Genomic DNA, 22789 nt, shown 5'->3' with positions numbered 1-22789 from the left:
TAAGGCTCCTGGCCTTGAAGGGGGTTTACAGCGTAATTGTGTTTTGGATAATAAATAAATAAATATATAAATAAATAAATAAACAAACCAGTGGATTGCGATATCAATTGTTCCGCGCCGGCGTGGGATCTGCAACGGGCGCGGCTTTGTAGTAAAGGCTTCTATTACCGAGTGTTGAGATGTGCGAGTGCATTACAAGTGAGAATGAGAAATTGCTGACAAAAAAAAAAATGGGGGGCTCAGGAAAAGTCTTTCATAAATAAAATGAAAAGAGGTTGTGAGGTGTTTGCAAGCTTATCTCTCTCGTGCTTGGTGTGTGTGTGTGTGTGTGTGTGTGTGTGGTTGTGTGTGTGTGTGTGTGTGTGTGTGATGCTTTTGGAATTAGATGATCATCAGAAGTACAGAACATCCTCACAAACCTGAAAATCCAACTTTCAAAATACAAATGCGATGGTCTACAGAATTTCACACAAATCTCCGTCCCTCTCTCTTATTGTCTCTTTCCTTTTTTTTGATGGTTTTTTTTCCTTTATAGCCGTGATTCTTTTCATCCCTCAGATAACTACTCGATCTGCAATCACATCTGTATTACCGCTGTGCTTTGTTTTTCCGTTGTCATCTTCTCTTCCTTCATTTTTCTCAGCTAGTTTGCTAAAGTAGCACAATTAGCCACACCAGCCTCTGTTTTCACTTCCTGTTTTTGTTGTTGTTGTTTCTATTGCTTCTAGCATCTAGCTCTGATTAGCACCATGCTCAAGACACAATGAACAAAAACACTTCTAATTCCTTCCCTATATATGCTAACTCTTAATTAACTAGAAATGTGGCTAACATTAGCAAAAAGTTATTAGTGATAGAAATCCTTCATGGTGAAAACATATATATAAAACAATCATGTTTATAGATAATTATCAATAGTATTAATGTTAGCATAGATGGTGGGTCGCTATTAGCATTGATCATTATCTTTATAATCTTTCAATATTTACAACCAATCATTACAATGTGAGTGATGATGATGATAATGATGATGATGATGATGATGATGATTCCTGTGTTTCCATTGTAACCAGTCAACTATAACTCAGCAACTTAAAAATGAAAAATAGTTACAGATGTACAATCGTGGATATGCCATATTTTCTTTAAAGAGATTTTCCAATGGGAATGTTTTTGAGTAACAATGACAAGTTTCTGTGTTTTTTTTTCTTGTCTTATTAACCTAAAAGGGGAAAAAAAAAGTTGTTAGCGAAGGACTTGTATGTGTTTTGTAGGTGCGGTAACGTAGTTGAAAACAGGAAGTAACCAGAAACAGATCAAAATTACGATCTGTTAGTCTTCAATAAAGAAAAAAACATAATTGGTGACAAGTTGCTCCGGTGTTTAGTAAAACATTTGTCCTTATTTCTATTTCATTCATTCGATCTTCATTTATTTTCTCGAAAATAATAATCCAATATGCTAATGACTATTCTGACGCAGTGAATATGCAAATTAGGATATGATGTCATCAAACAACTGAGTGCGCCATAAATACTTTTCCCCTGAGTTTTAGCATTAATCTGTACATTCCAAACTCACTAATATACCTTTTTATGTAAACACACACACACACACACACACACACACACACACACACACTCAAGTAAAACACGATGTTGACTAACACACTGCCGGCTGTGCTGTAATCATCATAATTACAGAGCCACAAGAGGTTGTGTGCTGTAGTCTAGATAGCATATGGTCTCGTTTCAACAGACCCCACTACCTTTCAAACACACACTCACTCACACTCATACACACTCCATCCAGGGCTCACACACACCACCAGGTTCTCCATAATGGGTTTTTTTCACTCCCACAGCTCGACTGCAGTGCCGGAGCTCATGTTTGACTGTAAACACCGAGCATGCATATGCAATAAAGTCATCTTATTAGCCTCCGCACAAATCCATGACTTAATTAATTAAGTCACTCTTCTGTGTCCTTTCATACACACAAACTCGCACAAACTCTCTCTCTCGCACACACACACACACACACACACACACACATGATCCCTAGCTTAATTAATTGCCGTAGCTCTGCTCTCAGCGCACCTGCGGGCTCGACTGCATCATCAGCTCGACTTGGCGTGACAAGATCTCAGAGATGTTCCACGACGAACGGCGGCGAATTTGATTCCCTCTTATCTGTCGACAACAAAATGTAATGAATATTTTATTACATATCTTATTTAATTGATTTAAAGTAGGTTTATTCACACACATATACAGTACATACATACATACATACATACATACATACATACATACATACATACATACATACATATATATATATATATTTTAAAAACAATACATTTAAATATATAAATTTTTTTCATATATATTTGAAATAATAATAATATTTTTTCTAAATGCATGATTGTCATGAGTTCATATTTATTATTAATCGCAACTTAATCGCACATTTTTATCTGTTCCAAATTTTAGTTTTTAATACTCTAATCAACATGAGCATTGACAAATACGAATGTTTCATGCAAATGTGTTTATTATTAGTGAAACCAAACTCAACATAAAGTAAAAAGACCAAATATTCTTGAAAACGTTTTAAAGTAATCATAGTGTTTTAAATGGCGTAAATTAACAGGACACCAAAATAAACTTTTGCTATGTTTCCATACGGACGGTTTTAACTGCTGGATTTGTGCATCATGGTGGATTTTGGTGCTGAGACATGGCGCATCAGTAAAACAAATATTTATTGAGTAAAAAAGTATTTTTTTGGTGGAATTTATTTAAAAAAAGTGTTTAATAAAGAAAGGATATTGTGAATAAATGTGTGTTGACGCTATTAATTTCGCCTCTTATATATTTATTTATTTAGATTTTTTATAAAAATAGAAATGCATTAAAACATATAACCAAATATGTGTTGGTTATTCTCCAGTCTCCAGGTTTAAAGCTACAGGTTTCCTTCGAAACATGTTTTACACACAGTACATTAGCATGACAAGTTGCAGGAATATATGAATCTTTATTTATTTGTTTATTTATCTTTACTAATTACAGTCTGCTTAAATACAGCTCATGTGAAGTTCTGTGCTTGATCTTCGAAATTTACCAAAACATGTGTATTTTGGAGTAACATGTATTTTACCTGTCAGGTAGCCTCAAATGACCATTAGAGTGGTGTGTGCTTTTTGGACATCTCATTCCACATTAGCGCCACTCTTCTGGAAAGATGTTTCACTAGATTTTGTTGAGATTTGTGGAGATTCATTCAGCTACAAGGGTGTTAGTAAAGTCAGGTACTGAAGTAGGTGACTTGGAAAGCCTGGGGTGCAGTCAGTGTTCACATTCATCAGCAGGAGATCTTTCATTCCAACCCATTAAAGCAGATCTTCATGGAGCTGGAACAGGTTTGGATCTCCTAGATCAAGTGAAGGAAAAATCTTACGCTAATTCATGCAAAGACGTCATACAATTGTGTATGCCTTTCTTAAAAGATGTTGTTTGGGTGGGTTGGGTCGACTCCTGTCAATCACAGTCACACTCGCCAGTCATATGGATCTGCAAGTTTATCTTGTGCATGTTGAAGAGGACGGATAGCAGTTTTCTTCTCGCTCTCGTTAAACCCCAGCACTGATATCCTGATAAATCATAACGTAAGAATGAAACAGTGTTTTTTTGTTATTCATTTGTTTATCTGGTCCGATTTTCCAATCTAAAAACTAAAAACAGAACATTGTTTTTGTTTTTTTGTCTGGAACAACAGGAGGATTTTTAACAAACGGTGAATTTTCGCACCCAGCGAGAAGCAAGACGCTGAACACCGAACACCGAGCTGACGGGCCTGTAAAAACAGGAAAAATAAATAGACAACAACTTTGTAAAAGAAGAAGAAAACGGGGTGGAAAAGTAGCGTTAAAAAGCAGCACAGCGTGCGACAATTCATCTGTGTTCTTGGTTTGATTAGCCGATCCGACGCCCTGCGGCGATTTTACAAATCTTTGAGGCCTAAACGCTTCCTTGTGTTCTCACACGGGTCCCATTTTTTTATATAAAAGTGTTGATTTCCCTGCAGTCTGCAGCAACATTGCCTCAACCTTTAATTACCTCTGACCGCATTTGATCGGTTTGACTTACTTCCGATCGGTCTCACTCCCGAAGCGCTTTTGGTTCTGATTAGCAAAGCGAGCTAGCGAGGTGGACAGAAAGCGAGCCTTTTAATGAGCTGTCTCGAGCTGATTTAGCGGATGTTCAATTTTTTCCGAAAGTCAAACTCCGGCTAGCTTGATTCTTTCACACGACAGGATCGCTTTCCTTCATTTATTAATGTGTCTCATTATTAGACGGCTGAAGTGGATTCTTCTCTACGAGGGTTTTCGTTGGAGCAGTTACTGAAGACAACACTGCAGCCTACTATGTGGGAACTGTTCACAATCTGGGGTGCTTTTATTTTCCGTTACCCAGCTTAAGGAGACTTCGGGAAGATTTCGTATTTATCCAGGAGGAATAAAAAACATAAAATACAGATACATTGGAAAAAAGAACCTGTAACACTAACCACACACACACACACATACACACACACAGGCTTTTTCTTTTCTTCTTCTTTTTTTCCCAACACATTTTAACGGCCATTTTTTCACTTCTCAGAAGTGGCCACTTGTAGCACAATAGCAGAAAAGTCTAGCATCAAGAGAACATTTTACCATTTGACATTGGAATAAAGGAACATCGAGCCACTTTTGTTCTTTGTATATTTCTTTTATTACATAAAGTTGTGAATAAAAAGCGAACTATTGTGCCATAAGCCTTTAAAATGAGGATAAAACAAATCAAGTGGATTTATAGTCATTTCCGCCATACACGAGGTGGCATGAAGAAGTTTGGAGAATCGCTCTGTTTACAAGAAAGTACTTTATTTATCTACGTTTCCACACGATCACCGTCAAAATAGTCACCTTGTGCAGTAATACAGCGCTCCCAGTGGTCGTCTGGAAAAGTGTCCTGAAAGTCTTATTTTTTTCAAAGCGTGTCAAGCACCTTCTGCGATTCGCAACAATGTTAAAACTGCAAACTTTAAGCTGCATCTTTATCTTCTAAAAGAGGGCGAAGTCCCAAATCTGGTGAGTAGTGAGGGGGGGTGTGGAAGTGAGATCATGTGGATTGTTCCCCGACAATCATCATGCACGAGTTGCCGAACGGTTTATTTTCGTGGGGTCTTGCGGTGAAGTTGTTCCGCTCGTGATGCGCACGTGCAGCTCAAAAATTTCACGTTAGCTCTTTGTCCGATTTTGCCCCAGACGTGGGAATGCACGTGGTCAGAATAGTACTAGTTACATCATCAGTCTCGATCATTTTTGATGCCTCCTCATACATTCTTCCTTGCAACAATGTAAAGAACACTGGAGAAAAAGACTCAGTAGAACGAACAGAACACGGTACAATGGGGTACGAAAACTGTCCATATAATAATTGTGTTTATATAATATTTCGTGTTTTAGCAGCAAAAAAAAACTTTGCAATGAAGGTGTTCATATGTGTGTGTGTGTGTGTGTGTGTGTGTGTGTGTGTGTGTGTGTGTGTGTCCACATGCTATTGCAGATGTAGTGTTTGGTGTAAATGTCTCTGATGGATGGAGGAGAGACCCTGATGATCTTCTCAGCTGTCATCACTCTCCATTACAGGGATAATTTCTGCATTTTGGATCAATACATTTGATATGGACATAAGCGTTGGGACTTTTCGCCCATATGTGGATCTTCTCCAAATTGTTACCACAAAGTTGAAGGCAAATAATTCGGATGCAGCATGAAATCTTCCTTTCACTTGAACTAGAAGACTCAAACCTGTTCCAGCATGACAATGCTAATGTGCACAAAGCCAGCTCCATGAAGATCTGCTTAGGAGTGAAAGATCTCGTGCTATAGATCTCCAAATCTGTTAAACATAAATGAATGTGAATGTGAATGCTGACTGCACCCCAGACCTCCTCACCTTCTTACCCACATCAGTACCTGACTTGACTAACAACCTCATGGATAAATAAGCACAAATCGCCACAAAATCTAGTAGAGCATCTTCCCAGAAGAGTGCAGCTTATTATAGGATTAAATGGGAACGAAATGTGGAATACGATGCTCAAAAAGCACATACCAATCTAATGCTCAGGTGTCCACAACCAAGTGAGAGTAGAAGTAAAGTGTGAATAAATACGTAAAAGAATCGTCTCTATTCTCTCTTTACACTTCATTCTGGGAAAAAGGAAACGTATTGATTGAGCGCTTAGATAAACGTTCCTCATCGTCTAGCCCATGCCTCCACTTTTCGCTCAGCTCTCCCAGACTCCTGATTGGAAGATTTTGAGTGAAGTCCTGCCTGAAACACCTCAAGATCTCCCCCTGATTGTGCTCTTGTGTCCCAGGCTTTGATTTGCCACATGCCATTTCATTCCAGACCATTTTTTAGCTTTATTTCATCCACCCGGGACCACGTGCTCCTCTCTTATTACAGCTGTTATTCATCTGGGATTGATTTTAGTTTTTTTCCTGCTTCCATCCACGCTCGCTGTAATACTTTATTGGCTAAACATTTAATGCTGTAAGATTCACATTCAATCGAGCTTGTAACAGCATGCTGATTGTAGTTTTAAGAACGTGTGCAGTATGTGGGCGATATCGATTTGGTTACACGGAAAGAAAAGACGATGCCGTGAATGCATGCTCGTAAAAAAAGCTTCATTCAAAGGAAGCCACAAAGGCGCACAGCCAGACGAGTAGTAAAGCCAGTTAACGGGGAACCTGGTGCTCGGTGTAAAATCTGGACAGAGTTTCTGAATGGGATTTTCTAGAAATAAAGGGAAAGTTCCTCAAATTCAGAGTTGGGTTACGCACCTGATTACCTGATCATGTATATTTAGTTCGTATCTGAGCCAGTAATGGATGAAGTAAACAAACCTTGTAGATAATGTTGAACTGTTGAACTGATGTTGAACTGTATGTTGGTGATAAGTAAATACCACCAAGCGCCAATCAAAACAAGTTTAAAACAGAGCACACGCTCGACCTGTGTGCTTCACCAGTTACGTGTTTATCCTCATGGATAAAGAGGAACGACTGATTTCTCAATATGTAGTTGAGTAAAAAGTCAAATATTTGACTATGTAAAGTATTGAAGTGAAAGTAAAAGTCTCCTCAAATGTACAGTAGCAAATTAAATTTACGTTCCCTCAATGTCCACTGCTGACGTTAACCAGATTTGTAGCTAGTATACTGACTTTTGCTTAAACCCCACCCCTAAAAAATAGGAATAGAAAATACAGAACCAAAGATATTAATATTACTTATGACATTGCTCTCAAGTTATTTATAGTAGTCAGGAAGATGAACATTTCCTGGAATATTCATCTTTGTTATTTTTGGCTTCATTCATACAATTTATAGACAAAAGTATTGGAACACTTGAATTTTTCTTCACCAAAATAAACTAGGAGACCCAAACCTGTTCCAGCATGACGATGTCCCTGTGCACAAAACCAGCTCCATGAAGATCTGCTTTACATGGTTTGGAGTGGAAGATCTCCTTCCATCAAGCCTATGAAATGGAAGGTCACCCTACACCAGTACCTGACTTTACTCACACCCTTGTGGATAAATGAGCACATAAACTAGTGGAACATCTTCCCAGATGAGGGTTAAAAATGTGGACATTTTTGTCCACATGGTGTATTTATAATCATAATAAAAATCAGTTTGGTTTTATTTTTTAAATATCTGCTGACATTGTTATATTTGTATAAGAATTGTGACTCAGAGACGTGCACTGTCTGGCTCTCACTCGCTACATCCTTTTTGTTTTTTGCTTTGGCTCCATTCGAGAGAGAACGACTTTTTGTTCATCAGCGGCGCTGATTGAATCACGTTCAGCTCCAATAAGCAGAGAGCGTGATGGAGGGACGGCTTCGAGATGAGCGGAGGAGAAATGGGTTAAGTGCTGTGGGTTTAATGGAAGATGTTGCGAGAGATATCCTCCACGTTGCTGCTTTGATGCTGCGCTTCACTCCACGTGTTTTTCGGCAGACGTTTTTTTTTTTAGCTTTACGCATTTCTTTTGCGTGCAAACAAATGCCTCGACGTGAGCCCTCTCTCAGCGACGCACCCCATTTCTGAGGTACGCTAATGAGCTGTCGCTTTTCAGATGCCTTCAATCAATATTAGGCTCCCAAAAAAAGACCGGCACCCAATCGCACAAGTGTCTCAGAGGAGGGTTTTTCTCAAAATGAGAATTCGCTGTCAAGCCCCCCGAAAGCTTTGCATGCAAACCTAGGTCTCTATCTCGATAAAAGATTCGAGTTGTCAGGTAGGTACGAGAAAGAGAGCAAGCTGTGTTCACCAAACCATTAAATTGCAAAGACTGCAGAATAGCGCCAGCGCCTCCTGGCATGAGGGCCAAAATTTTCTTTGCGGGGGAACAAAGGCAGGCTTCTCGTCCCTAAAAAGATACCTTGGACCAATCAAGCGGCACATAAAGCGCACTCTAGGGCAGACATATCAAATGTCGCAATTATAATAAGAACCATTCATCAAACCAACAGCGCTTTTTCTAGAGATGCTGGGAATGTGCCGTTCTGCTACAACTCCGTGACCTTTATTAGCATGGCAGCTCCCGTACCCCAGACTGACAATAGCGAGGAGCTAATTGCAGCAAACTTCTCGCGAAACAACATGTTTTGGAATCGGGGACGTCTCTGACACTTTGGTTTCGGTAGCAAAACTTTTTTAATGAACCCCCGACACAGCTGAGTTCACCTGTACTTTGCATCTGATATTATGCAGTTAATAATAACATGTTTATCCTGCTGCGCTGAAAGCATTCGCTATGCATGCGGTTCAAAGGCAACATTTTCGCCGCTAATTCCCTGTCCTTTCGAACGTCGCTCTGTGTGTTAATGCCGCTCACGTGGGCTCGAAACGTCAGTGCAGATGAAACGCCTGGTGCGTCCCCAGTGTGCGCTGCACCCACCCACACGGCCTTACCTGCTCCTCCTCGCCGACGATGGGAGGTCCACCTGTCATTTCTGTGTCGACACTCGTTCCCCAGACTCCTCCTGCGGCTTCATTATGTTTCCTCCTCTCTACCTCTTTGCATATCTTTCGTCGCTTCCTTTTTTTTATTATTTCTTTATTTGCTCGGGTTCTTTTTGCCAAATGTGATTGAGCCAGAGGTCGACAAATTCTTCAGTTCTTCAAATCTATCTATCTATCTATCTATCTATCTATCTATCTATCTATCTATCTATCTATCTATCTATCTATCTATCTATCTATCTATCTATCTAATCTGATGTACTCGGTCCACTCAGATCAGCCTTCAGTCATGATCATTTATGATAGATCTGCTTGTATGATGATTCAAGAAGTTCATTCTATCTTAGAGACAACAGAAAAGAGAGGGTTTTTTGCCTCAGGGTCTTGAATGTTTTCCTAGGTCAACCAGAGCTGTACTCATGTCAAGGGTTTTGTGGTTTTACTGTACCATTGCTGGTGTATTTTTAGCTTTGTAAAGCAGCCTTGTGTATGAACATTGAAATAATTATAGCATTCCTCCATCTCCCTGAATTTCGAATCAGCTGTAAAATACTAAAATCCATTAAATATATTTATACTGAAATGTTTCTGTCGATTCTGGTCTTATTTTATTGGTTGGTTTTGCTATTTCCAAATATCCTATATTTATATATTTTATATATACACACAGAGACTAATGGTGTAACTGGTGCTGTTCTGACCGCATGCGTTCCGACGTCTGCGATTTCATCACAGACAGCAAGTTAGAACAAAGAACAAACATGAATTTTAGTGTTAAACTGGGCCACGGAGACTTTTAACAAGACGTAAATTTAACATACGACAAGGTGTTTCGTGCAGCACACGCTTCAAGAGCGGAAGAATCACTGGGCGATGACAAGAGATCAGGAAGACCTTCAACGAGCTCAACCTCCAAACACGCCGAAGTCGTACGGCACAAAAGAAATGTTGAGAGTGGAACAGATTGGAAGAGTGGAAGTTATTATAACAGCAAATGGGAACTAAATGTGTTCCATTAAATCATCCATATAATGCAAGCTCTGTTTTTACTCTCAAAATGCTACATGCTAGTTAGCAATCGGAGACAGTATTAGCATAAAAGTCGAAACAGTGGAAGTTGAACAGAGTGAACAGATGATGAAAAGAGAGAGCGCTAGGCTGACCAAAAGAATAAAGCTCCGCTGCATCGCTCTTTTAAGGTAAACATCAAGCGAGAAATAAAATCCCACTGCACCACTGTTAGCAGGTGGTAAAGCATTATGGGTAATCTGCTAAAGACAACCGAGCAAAATGCATCATTGAAAGAATTAAAAAAAGCAATCTCAGGGTGGATTGTGGTGTTCATGATGTAGAGAAGAAAGCACATATCTTTTCATGTATAAATCAGGAATATGTAGCAGCTCAGCTTGTGTTTAGATTTGGCTTTAGGTCATGAGATGTTATTCAGGATGAGACGTCTGCTAGACTTGCTGAGATCTGAGCATCCTCAGTCTCTGATAAAAAGAAGGAGATGGGTTTTTTTGTTTTGTTTTGTTTCATGCACACACTATAGGTAGAAGAAGCCATATCAAGACATGAAACATCCCTTAGAAAAATGGGTACAGAAGAGGGCTGAACATGGAGCCCTGAGGGATGCCCTACATGAAAAAATGTGCTGATGTGAAACTTAGCATTTATTATGGAATGAGGAAAACTATTGTCATTGTGATTACAAGGATATGATGCTGTTTTGTGGTATACAGTGTATTTTATGTATATTAAGGATGTGACTCTCCATAATAGAGACCAATTAGATTCATTTTTCGATCCATAGCCAAAGATAGAGTACTTTGAAAATACATATTAAGCAACTTTCCGATCTGATTTCAATTCGACTTCAATGCTCCATGTAAACGCACCTTATATTCTATGTGACTCAGGACACGCCTCGGTTTCTGTGGTTTTGTGAAACGTCATATTCACGTAGCAGCAGCGGTGCTGAGAGAATCAGGAGGAGAAATCAATCTACATATAAAATGTTTACAGATTTTTGGTTACTTTCTCAATAATAAAAGTCTAGTTATTATTAATTATATATAAATTGTTGGCAAAAACAAATGATGCATTACGATACAAACTGGTATGCGATGCACACTTTTTTAATTCGATGCATCACATCGTTAACTTTCATGCCGACACACGGATGAGAATCACTGAATTTTACCATCGCTAATGTATAGCAGTTATATTTGCATCTAGTTTTAGGATCGTAAAAGAGACAAATCGTCAGCCGAGAGGAAAAACAAACCAAAAAAATAGCTGGAAAGAGAGAGAAAGAGGGAGAACTCTTGTAATTTCCCACTGTTTTAATCCCTGGCACACAATAGCAGCGTGATAGAGTGTGTATAACTGTGTCTCTAGACAATGTGAACACCATGGTGTGATATTCAAATAACAGGGTGGAGCGGTCACACACTCGCACAAACACCATCACGAAGTAGTGTATCATCTTTCAAGTAATGCTCCGTTTCGTTTTCTCAGATTATTTATCTCTCTTTGGTTTTTTTTTTCTTCACCTAGTCGTGTTCTCTGCGGTTAAACCGCTCAATATTGAGAGAAAAGATAATAGGAAATAGCTGAGACTAAAGCTTTAGGTTAAATAGCTCTAGACCCCAGATAAAGTCTCTTTACCTCAATGATTGTGTTTAAAAAAATCTATCAAAAAAATGTAGCCAAAGCAAATCTCATTGGGTACAGTATATGTACTGTATGTAGGTATTTTTGCTGATCTACGGTCAGGAAAATACATGAATAGTCTAATACATTAGACTCCGTTTGCTTTTCTATGGACAACCGAGTGCCAAAACATTGCTAATTAAATAAGAAAAACATATTTTCCTAATCGCATGAGTGCCTCTAGGGCCATGTTTATATTTTGACAAATTTAGATTTTTAGCTCTGAAACCTGCCACTTGCATCCTTATATTATAAAACATTTTTATTATACTTTTTTGCAACTTGTCTCTATCAAAACAATGATTTTTCCAAAAAGAATATAGATTTAGCCAATTTCTCTCAGCAAAGTCAAGAAAAAGGTCATCTGTGGTCTTCAGTCTGTATTTTCTACCCCGGGGTTTATCCACAATCAGTGTTAACATTAAAATCACTGACAGGTGAATTGAATTACACTGATTTTATCATTACGATGGCACCTGCGATTAAAGGTCGACCAATATGGTTTTTTCTCTGGCCGATGCCGATGGCCGATATAAGATGGCGATTTTTTTGGCCCATGTACACACACGGTTTGATGTATCCCATGCGCCTGCCGAATAATCAGGCTAATTTGGTCGATTAATTTAAAAAATACCAACAATCAGCCAGATCAATCGATCAACCTCTACCTGTGATGGTTTGGGATATTATCAGGTGCTAACATTCAGTTCTCATAGTGTGAGAAGCAGGAAAATTGAGGAGTGTAAAGATTTGAGAAACTTTGACATGGACAAACTTTTCTAGGCAACTGGATCAGAGCATCCAACACGGCAGGTCTTTATCCCAGGAAGCAGGAGTTAGTACAGGTAGTCCTCGAGTTACGATGGTCCGATTTTTTATCTTACGATGATGATAGTGATATGACAAAATTAAAAAGATTTTCAGCGTCACTGAACACTGAAACTGACTGTGTCTGGCTTCACCCTCGACTCCCAAACCGCCGCTTGTCCACACGCCTGCTGCCACATACATACATACTGTAAAATGTATATGTTACATTAGTGTAAATTGCTCTGTTTTGCTATATGATATACTGTAATTTGTTAAATTATGAACAGTTTACTAACACAAACTGATTATTTAAGACTTCTGCGTAGGCTAGGCCATGTCTCAACTAATGATATTTAAATGATAAACTACGATGGGGTCATTAGAACACATCTCCATCATAAGTCAGGGACTACCTATACTTACCAAAAGTGGTCCAAGACAGGACAACCAGTGAACCAGTGTCAAGGTCATGGACTCTCAGGGCTCTCTGATGCAGGTGGAGAGCAAATGCCAACCTGTCTGATCCGACCTCACAAAAGAGCTTCTGTAGCACAAACTCCTGTTGAAGGTCATGCTGATTCTAAATTCAAGGAGTCAGAAGGTCCAGAGCAGCACAGCTTGCTCCTGTGCCTTTTTTCAGTAGGATAAAACACCCCGCACAGCCACACTGCAAAAACAGCAATGGTTTGAAGATCATGACAAGCATTAGGCGTCTTGGCTTGGCCACCAAATTTCCCAAACCCAAGTCTGATCCATGGAGGTTCACAAGACTTGGTTCCAGATACCAGAGCACACCTTTTAAGCTCTTATAAAGTCGAACGTCCTATACTCAGTCAAATGTTTTAGATATGGTCGATTCAGGGTTCTGTATTCATTTGTAATGTTTTTGTATGTAATGTAATGTAATCATTTTGGTCATGTTTTTGGGAAATTAGGAACCTTTCAAAGTAGAGCTTCTTTAGGCTAAAAGTCTGGCTTAAAAAGTCTTAGCATTTGAAGACAGAGATGAGCTTTTGGAAATGTTGGCTATAATAAAGAAGTCATAGATCAGTATTTATGACATTGGCCTTGTGATCAGAAGGTTTTAGGTTTAAATCCCAGCACCACCAAGCTGCAACTGCTCCTCGAAAGATCAGAGCTGTTTCACTAGCACAAGGTGGAACTACACACCATTAGAGTTCTGTCTTTAATCTAATAGCTGTTTGGTGTATATCAGGGTAAAAAGACTGCTTATGTTTAAAGGAGGGGTAAGCTGGAAGACACCTTATTAACGACCTCAAGAACTGTGAACTCGGAGAACTTTCCCTGTGTACGTTAATATTGGCATCGTGTACCTTGTGAAACTTTACCGCCCATCATTTGTAAACGACTGGCATCCTGGAAAGAAAAAATGTCAAGGATGTTTTTATGAAACCAAAAATGTTTTTCTGCAGCTCTCCTGACCTACTTTTCCATTACAAACTGAAGCTCTGAACACAACTCCACATGCATTTGGAAAGTTTCAGCTGCGAAACTGAGAAAGAAATAACAGGAAAAGTCATGAACATTTTTCTGAGATTTATTTATAGACAGGAATCGAAAGAAATGCTTATACAGTAAGCCTATTATCCCCCTCCATGTTCAGCTGTAAAGCTTGTCTTAATGAGGGTGGAAAACAATCTTGACAATATTTTATATTAAATATAGCTTAAGTATTGATACAGTCAGTTACAATTAACCTCGACACCCATGTGTGCTTATGCAACACGGAGTGGGCGCATAAACGACATCCGCTTCTTTGCGCAAAGATCAAAAGTCAAATGCATTGTGTTAGATTGGTGTCTAATTTTCGCCTATGTGATTCATCCTAATGGCTAATTAGAGGCCGCCATGCTACCGTGCTCGCTGGGTTACTAAGCAACCGTACCACGGGGACCCTGGTGAGATTAGCAGGTTGGTGCTGCCCCCATGCTCAAGATCCTCAGCAGACTTACTTCTTCCTCTGCAGCTGTGAGGACCAGGGGTGAGCTAACACGCTGCTTCGACACCTTCCTGCTCCTGTGAGGAGGCAGAGAGCATGTGCCCAGCCCCTGACTGTGCATGCTGGGAGACTCTGAGGCAAAATATAGAACTTGCTGTGGAAGAAGGTTGCACCCTTAAGTAAAGCTGTAAAGACCGGCACATGGTCTTGACCCTAATCAACTGAACGTCTCGGATATGTTTGTTCTGTATTCATGTGTACTGGTTTGGACTTATTTTCAGTCAGTGAAAACAGTTTAGAGTCGAACAATTGAACTTTTCAAGGTGGAGCTTGGAGGGTGGAGGGTAAAAATCTGTCTTGAACAGTCTCAGCATTAGAAGCTAGAGACAAACTATTGGTTATTGGAACTGGTATCAAAGAGTATAGAGACTAGTTTTTTTTTTATACCGGTTGCACGCACAGTCACAGGGAGCACCGACCTTTATAAGTCAAAAGACGTCATCCTGTGTATTTCAGGAGCTGTGAACTGGTGCTATTCTGATCACCCCCCACACATACACACACACACCCTCACCACAAACAACATGATCTCACTTCCACACACACTACTCGCCAGGTTTGGCTCCTGCTGACTTCGCCCTCTTTCGGAAGATGAAGATCCAGCTCCAAATTCACAGCTTTTACACCGATCCGGTGCAAATCGCAGAAGGTGCTTGACATGCTTTGAAAAGAAGACTTCCAGAACATTCACATTCTAGGAGAACACTGGGAGCACCGTATTGCTGTGCATGGGGACTTCTTTGAATGTGATAGTGTGTAAATGTAGATAAATAAAGTACTTTCTTGTAAACTCTTACTCTTTTGAACTCATTTCCAAACTTTTTGTCCACCTCAAAGTGGTAGCTTTGAAGATAAAATGCTAATACGTCATTGAAATGAATGGAATGCTGCTAACAACACTTGAAAGCTTGTAGATATCAATTAGCATTAAGCGCTTGAGTTCACAGTGAGCGGTCATCCGTCATTAGCCAGATTAGCAGACTGTTATTGTTTTCTACTTTTGTGCCCTTTTTTTATAACAGGGGGAAAAGAATCCAATCAGCTTCAAAACTCAAAATGATAACAGGAAATTATCAATTTAATAGCCGCAATCTTTTGTTTGAATAAAGAAATATAGCGTGTCATTTGTTAGCCACAGTGTTGCGTGCTTGTACCAGATATCGTGCCTGACCGCCGGATGTGAACCTGCAGGAAGAAGGTCAGTCGTGTTGCGTTGCGTTACTTTGTGTTGTGTTGTGTCGCGTCTCCGCCGCCCTCTCAAAACCTTTTGAGACTAATTAAAGCGAAAGGCAGATTTACGGGTGTGCTCGCTCCTGTCACTTTCATTCCACAGCCTGGCCTGTGACTTTCACCTTAAGGGATCGGTGCCTGTTAGTCACGGCTCTCACGGCGATGAACTCATGGGCTAACCTTCTCTCTCCATGTTTCCTGCCTCTTCTCCCAGCTGAAACACTCCTGTGTTCCTGTGCAAGTCGATCCGAACGAGCTGGTGATCCACACAGCAACAGAAAGCAAGGTTACAGCTAAAGAAAGTAGACACAACACAAATATAATTAGCAGACATCTGATATGAGACGAAACCAAAGGGGTTTCGTTCAAAGGTATTGGGACGCCTGAATCTATTTGTGGTTCTTTCCCTGAAGCGTTACCAAAATGCTTTGGATCCTAATTAGAGACAATCGGAAAACTTGACATTTTGCTAAAAAAAATTATAATTTATATTGATTTACATTTTTTATTTATTGTTTTAAAATTTATTTTATTTTCTATTTATCTTATATTGTATTTATATTTATAATTTTACAAATCATAACAAAAAAATACTAATAAAAAATTTTTAGTTATTTGAGTTATTTTTCCACAAATACTGATTTTAATCATTTTAAAATAATAATTTAAAGAATTTTTTTATTTCCTCTTGTAATTTGTATTTTTTTTTTTTTACATTTTAATCATCTATAACATCAAAGATTGATTGTACTCTACAATTCTGTTTTCTATAATCTAATTTTGTAATTTTGTGGATTTTCTTGCCAGACGATTATTATTGTTATTATTAGTGTGTACTTTACAATGCTAACGATGCTAATACCAGAACATGTTCATAAATATAATGGCCTTTTTTGACAATTTGCATAAATCATTACAAGTTTTTGGTCATTTTTTTATAATAATCATCAAAGATTGTCAAGATAGTTCCTGTTTATGTGAACTCTAATTTCCTCCATTTTACTGTAACACAAAACCCTGCAGCCAAATAGCCATTAGCCACTAACGATACTCAATACTGACAAATGTCGCCTAATGCTCTTTTAATTTGTCAGTTTTAAGTTGTAAACTAAACCCCGGGTTTATTTCCATGGAATTTGCGTTGCTCCAAAGGTGTAGCCGAGTAGCTTCTATTTCCAAATCAATTGGAATTTGGCAGCTTTGGTTATGAACTGCTCAATCGTGATGTTTTACTGCAACGACAAACACCGTAACAGACTGTCAGATTTTAATGTAAGTTCTTTATCGCAAAATATTCGTCTTGGCAATCAGGCCTCCGCTCGGTGCCAAGCGGCGTTTTCTTTGCCAAGCGTAAATGGAAAATTATGTGCAATATCACTCGTTCATCATCATAACACCGCACCGTAAACACCGCTCGCTTTTTATTCCTCTTCCCTCAAAAAAAGTGGGTTGTGCAGTCCCCGGAGACGCTGAAAAGTCCCGAAAGTGCAGTGCGACTCGTTCTTATGAATCGGTTGAAACTTGAGATGGGATAAATGAAGAGAAGGTGCGGCGGTGTGACCAGGATTATCCTCCTGCATCTTCCCTTCTTTCTGTGTTTATATAGCAATGTGCCTGTGTTTGGTGTCCCTTGTGGGTTTCCCATGTCACATCTCCACCCCTGTCCTGTTAAAAAATAAGATAAACCGTTATTCGTCCCACAGTGTGGAAGTTTTTATGTTACAGCAACAAAAACATGCAAATATGAAGCAGACACACCATACAAAGAGTACAGTATACACAAGTAGAAAAAAATAACAATAATAGTAGTTACACTATTAAACAACAAACAATCTGCATTCGGTTATTGCACAGTTGAAATGATTGTTATTGCACAGTTTAATAATCAGTATTAACAGTGAGCACTATGGGGACTGATTCACTGGGAGCAGCTCTAATTGTTAATTCTAATAGCAGCAGGAAGAAAAGACCTTCGTTACATTTTCACTCCTTCAAACAATTAGAATCTCACTGGAGGAGCTGCTCAGAGATGCAACTGTTTCATACAGGAGGTGAAAGTTGTTCTCCAGCAATGATGACCACTTAGCTACATCCCCAGGACTGAGCTGGACTTTCCGATCAACTTGTCCAATCTCTTCCTGTCTGTAGTCGAGATGCTGCAGCACCAGCAAACCACACCATAGAAGATCATACAAGGTCTTCATTAGTGCTTCTAAAAGATCTTATTCTCCCCAGCAGGAAGAATCCTGCTCTGTCCGTTCTTATAAACTGCCTCTGTATTATCTGTCAGGTCCAGTTTGTTGTTCAGTTGAACACCCAGGTATTTATGAGTCCACTCTCTCGATGTTATTGGTTGGTCTGTTTACGTGTTTTCATATCTACAGTTGTTTCCGTATGAATTTTTTACATAATCTTTCCATATAAATCTCCTTTTTGCGAAGTAACTGTTCTTGCCTCTCTCTAGATTGCAGAGCCGCTTTTATTCATGTTACACGTTTTCTTGGTTTTCTGATATCGTTTAAGTTTCATGTTTTTTTATGTCTCTTATTGTTGTTTGTCAATCGCCCGACCTTAACCTGGATTTCTTTGGTTCAGAATAAATGCTCTCACCTTGCAATTACATCCGCTTCTCTATTGTACATTTAGTGCAATACGCAACACAACACAATATCTTATATTATATATATATATATATATACACACACTGGCGATCAAAATTAGAGAACAATTTATAAACAATTGAACAATTCTGAAATAATGTCATCCTCACTGCTCAACAGTTGAAGGAGTTTTTGTCCTGTCTATACCATGCTACCAGAACACCTTTTCCACAAAATAACTAAGGCATTAAAAAAAAAAAAAACATTATTTTGCAGAAAACACACTGATCAAAATTAGAGAACACTTTCAGATACCTCCCAGTTATTGGTGTTAATCTGGCACCTGGTGCTAATTTCTTTGATTATCTGTCAACCCCTATTTAACTGGCAGCCTAACTTCCAGTTTCACTGACTCTGTAAGACGGTGGGCCGTTCTAAAGTGACTGAAAGCCTCCGGCAACCTTTCGGTTCGAGTTAATTTTTTGTGTATATTTGAGTAAAAAAAAGGACATTGTGAATAAATATGTGTTATGTTAAAGGTTTGGATTTCACCTCATATATTTATTTCTTTATGTTTTTAATAAAAATGGTCAAACCCAAATGCGCGCTGCATTAATTAAACCTTAATAAAATTACTGCCATTAAAACTAATTTACATTAACACATTAATTTGTGTTTATTACTATATGCTGTAATATATCAAATAAAAAATAAAAAATATGAAGGTGCTTCTTTGCTTCTATTTATGACGAAGGTGGACGCATGATCTAACAGTTTGGGTATAAAATTTGGGACGAAAAAAAATAAAGAGATCTTTAAACCAATTTCGTTAAAGGAGCAACAGTTTTTTAAATTGTATTTATTTATTTATTAAGCATCATGATCATTTTTTATAAAGTTTTAAGCTATGGTTGGGGCCTAGAGGCTCGTTTGTATTCCAAATTCAACCATTTTATAGACACGCCCCAATTCCATTTACATGTATGGCATTTGGCAGAAGTTCTTCCAATTATCTCATTATACAAGTGAGCAGTTGAGGATTAAGGGCCTTGCTCAAGGGCCCAGCGATGCCAGTTAAGAGGTGGTGCTGGGATTTGAACTCATAATCTGATCTGAAGTCCATCACCAGAACCACTGAGCTACCATTTTCCACAGCCAGATCAGAAAGACGCATCTGCTCAGGTCAAAAAACTCATCTGCCAACAACAAGAAGAGCATGAAGTGACATTTCTGCAGGGGAATCCGTTCTCCACCAGGCCGCTCAAGAGGAATCTGAAGCTCCTCGCCGATCCCAGACGCTACGAAGAGGTAATGATTGAGTTGATTTATTTCCGTAATCTAATTTTAAACAATCATCATTCAAACTTTCTCTTATTTCCCTTATTAGTCCTGTCCCACCCTTCATTTTTCCTCTCCATCCAGGCAGAATCTTTATCTTTAATCTGGTTCTTTCTCTGAAGCCTACAGAACATCGTGTTTTTTTTTTTTTTTTTTTTTTATAATTTGCGTTTGTTTTTTTCCCCCCTAGGGTGGAGACAGACTCTTCGTCACCTTTGGCATTCTTCTCTGATGCCTCGGCGCCTGCGTGTGATATTTCTGAACAGCTTAAACGCCTGTTGCGACCTCGGAGCGTGTCTTCTTTTCAAGTCGACGCCTCGAAGCTCTGGTGCTTCTGCTGCAGCGTCAGAAATGGCACGGTTCAAAAATATAACGTGGAATGCAAAAAAATAAATATGAAAGACGGCTCAGGGGTTCAGCAGAACGGAGATCTGTCTTGAATAGGAAAAAAAAGGTAAATAAAAAATATATAAAATATAATAACTTTAAATAAAATAAATCGCATTCTGACCAAAGTCGGTGTGTCGTTATATTACTATTTATTTGTTTGTTTGTTTGTCTTCTTTTATTCTAAGCTGCTTGATCTTAATGTATGCATCATAAAGAGTCTCTGTGCGTTTGAAGCGTGCAGGGGTTACACACACACCCACACATGAACACACACACACACACACACACACACACACACACACACACTGTTTGAAGTGAGGCACACACTCCTCCTCTTTTATTTTCTATTTATATTCAGGAATATATTAACCGCATATCACAATACAGTCCATTTCCATATGGGTTATAACTATGAATTATGGATCGCAGCATGAGGGTTTCATAACGCTCTTATTCTCGCCTTATTCAGACCCAGGGTCTGTACCTGAAATAAAACAAATATAATATACACAAAACATAAATATAAGATATATACGATGTTTCCAGCAGTGTGTGTTTTTTTCCCATACCTGTAGTTTGAGGCACACAGTTTTAAAAGATGTTTTCCTACATTAAAAAAATATATACACACCCATATAATGCGATCAACATGTTGGGTTTAAAACTTTATCACCTTTGGTGGGTCAGACGTTTGTCTAGACAGAAAAGCAATCACTTAAAGCATCTCTACAGTGAACCTTTAAACCCGACAAGCGTATAAAACTGTGCTATGCATTTTGTCAGAAAGAAAGAACGAGAGTGTGGGAGAATGAGGGAGACTGAAAGATAGAGAGAGAAAGAAGAGAGAGGGAAAAGGAAAGATTGCAAGGAAGAGAGGCAAGAGAAAACAAGGGAGCGAGGAGCAGAAAGAGGCGGAAGTAGAGAGAAAGAAAGAGAGGGAGAGGGGAAGAGAAAAAGAGATAGAAAGAGAAACAGCAGGGGAGAAAGCAAGAATGCAGGAGAGAGAGAAAGAGAGAGAGAGCACATGAGATAGGGAGAGAGAGATAGAAAGAAAGAGAGCAAGGAAGAGAGAAAGGGAGGAGGAGACAAGGAAAGAGAAAGAGCTAAAATGGGGGAGAGAGGGAGCTAGAAAGAGAGAGAGCGAAGGAAATTGGGAGAGAGAGAATATGAGAGACAGAGGAAGACAGAGAGGGAGAGAAATAAAAGTAATTTGTTAGTACAGTTCTTTATGCTCTACCTCTCTGTGATTTATGTTTCTGGATGTTCTGCTTGGGAAAAAAAGAAAAGAAAGAAACGAGCTGCAGCTGCATCCAGAGCGTCTGGGTTCCAGGAGCTGAACTCGGTGATGAGCCTCTGTCGGAGTGTTCGTGCTCGGCAGGGGGTTTCGTCACAGACAGGAAGAACTGCTGCTTGCTGAACGCGTCTGCCGAGGTGCTGCGAGTCGCTTTCATACCCAAATCTCTGTCACAGGCTGCTTTGCTTCCTGTGAACAAATTGAGAAGTCACAGAGACAGAATTCTAAAGTCACTTCCGTCAGGACGGCGTTGCGCCTCTCCTGAGACTGAGTGGGAAAAGTTTTAGCTTCGGGCGGATATCTGGAGGGCATTTTTTTATTTATCCTATCGGCCGCAAAATGGCCTGCTGGTTCTATTGTGGGTTCATTTTCTTGTCTTTTCGGAAAAGATATTTTTTCCACAGCCACAAACACGTCAGGGAAATAAACAACATTTTGAATCTGCTTGACTTCATTTGAATAAAGTTGTTATTCAGTAATAATTATGGTGAGTCCTCTCAGGCGTTTATGCACATTCAGGTGAATTACCATAAAAGTCCATAACGCTCATAATAATGCGAATATTCATGATGAATTCATAAAATATATTTATAATACCATACTCCGCTATATGGAAGAAAAGCATTGGGGCGCCTGATTTTTCCAGACGTATCTGGTTCTTCCTCAAACTGTTACCACAAACTTGGAGACACATCATATCGGACGTCTTCAGATGCTGTAGAATTTAATTTTCCCTTCACTTGAACTAGGAGACTCAAACCTGTATCTCCAGCATGACACGAAGTGCACAGAACCAGCGCCGTGAACATCTGGAGCAAAATATCTCCTGCTATAGAGCTCCAACCTGACTGCACCCCAGGCCTCACCTTCTCACCTACATCAGTTCCTGACTTTACTAACACCCTTGTGGATCTCCACAAAATCCAGTAGAACATCTAGTAGGAACACTGGAGGCTATTATAAGAGCAAATAGGGATTAAATGTGGAATGGAATGTACAAATACCAAACTTATAGTTAGGTGTCCACAAAGGTATTTTATGAGGTGGTATCAAAAAGTTTGGAGACTAGATCTGTTAACAAGAAAGTGCTTTATTTATCTACAGTTACACACTATCACCTTCAAAATAGTACCCTTCGAACAGCGGTACAGCGCTCCCAGCGTTCCTGCAACTTCTGGAATTATCTTCTCGAAGTCTTTTTTTCGACGCATGTCCAGCTCCTTCTGCGATGCGTGCCAGATCTTCGCAATGGTGTCAAAACGGCGACCTTTGAGTCGGATTTTCAGGAAGCA

The 22789-nt window shown here is 39.2% G+C and overlaps 1 protein-coding gene across 4 annotated transcripts; it reads right to left on the bottom strand.

The window, feature by feature from the left end:
- Positions 1 to 16920: 16920 nt before the first annotated feature.
- LOC310717882 (uncharacterized protein) lies at positions 16921 to 22053 on the bottom strand. Of its 4 annotated transcripts, none has more exons than XM_083526261.1 (3): positions 21441 to 22053; positions 19602 to 19773; positions 16921 to 17540 (listed from the first exon to the last, which is right to left on the bottom strand). In XM_083526261.1, the coding sequence occupies exons 1-3, from the start codon at positions 21652 to 21654 to the stop codon at positions 17522 to 17524; spliced, it is 405 nt and encodes a 134-aa protein (XP_083382387.1). In that variant the 5' UTR covers positions 21655 to 22053; the 3' UTR covers positions 16921 to 17521. The 4 variants fall into 4 exon arrangements, 1 of the variants encoding a protein (XP_083382387.1); XR_014530992.1 differs by lacking the exon at positions 16921 to 17540 and adding an exon at positions 20027 to 20150 and having other exon boundaries at positions 19485 to 19773; XR_014530990.1 differs by lacking the exon at positions 19602 to 19773.
- Between the last annotated feature and the right edge of the window lie 736 nt (positions 22054 to 22789).

Source organism: Silurus aristotelis (genome assembly GCF_946808225.1).
Source record: "Silurus aristotelis genome assembly, chromosome: 22".
NCBI classification, from domain to species: domain Eukaryota; kingdom Metazoa; phylum Chordata; class Actinopteri; order Siluriformes; family Siluridae; genus Silurus; species Silurus aristotelis.
This window is presented reverse-complemented; position numbering and strand designations above follow the sequence as displayed.

Coding starts and splice junctions, on each gene's coding strand:
- LOC310717882 (XM_083526261.1), bottom strand. CDS start 21,654: ATGAAAGCGACTCGCAGCACCTCGGCAGACGCGTTCAGCAAGCAGCAG. Junction 19,774..21,440: donor GAAACATAAATCACAGAGAG/GTAGAGCATAAA, acceptor ACCTCTTCGTAG/CGTCTGGGATCGGCGAGGAG.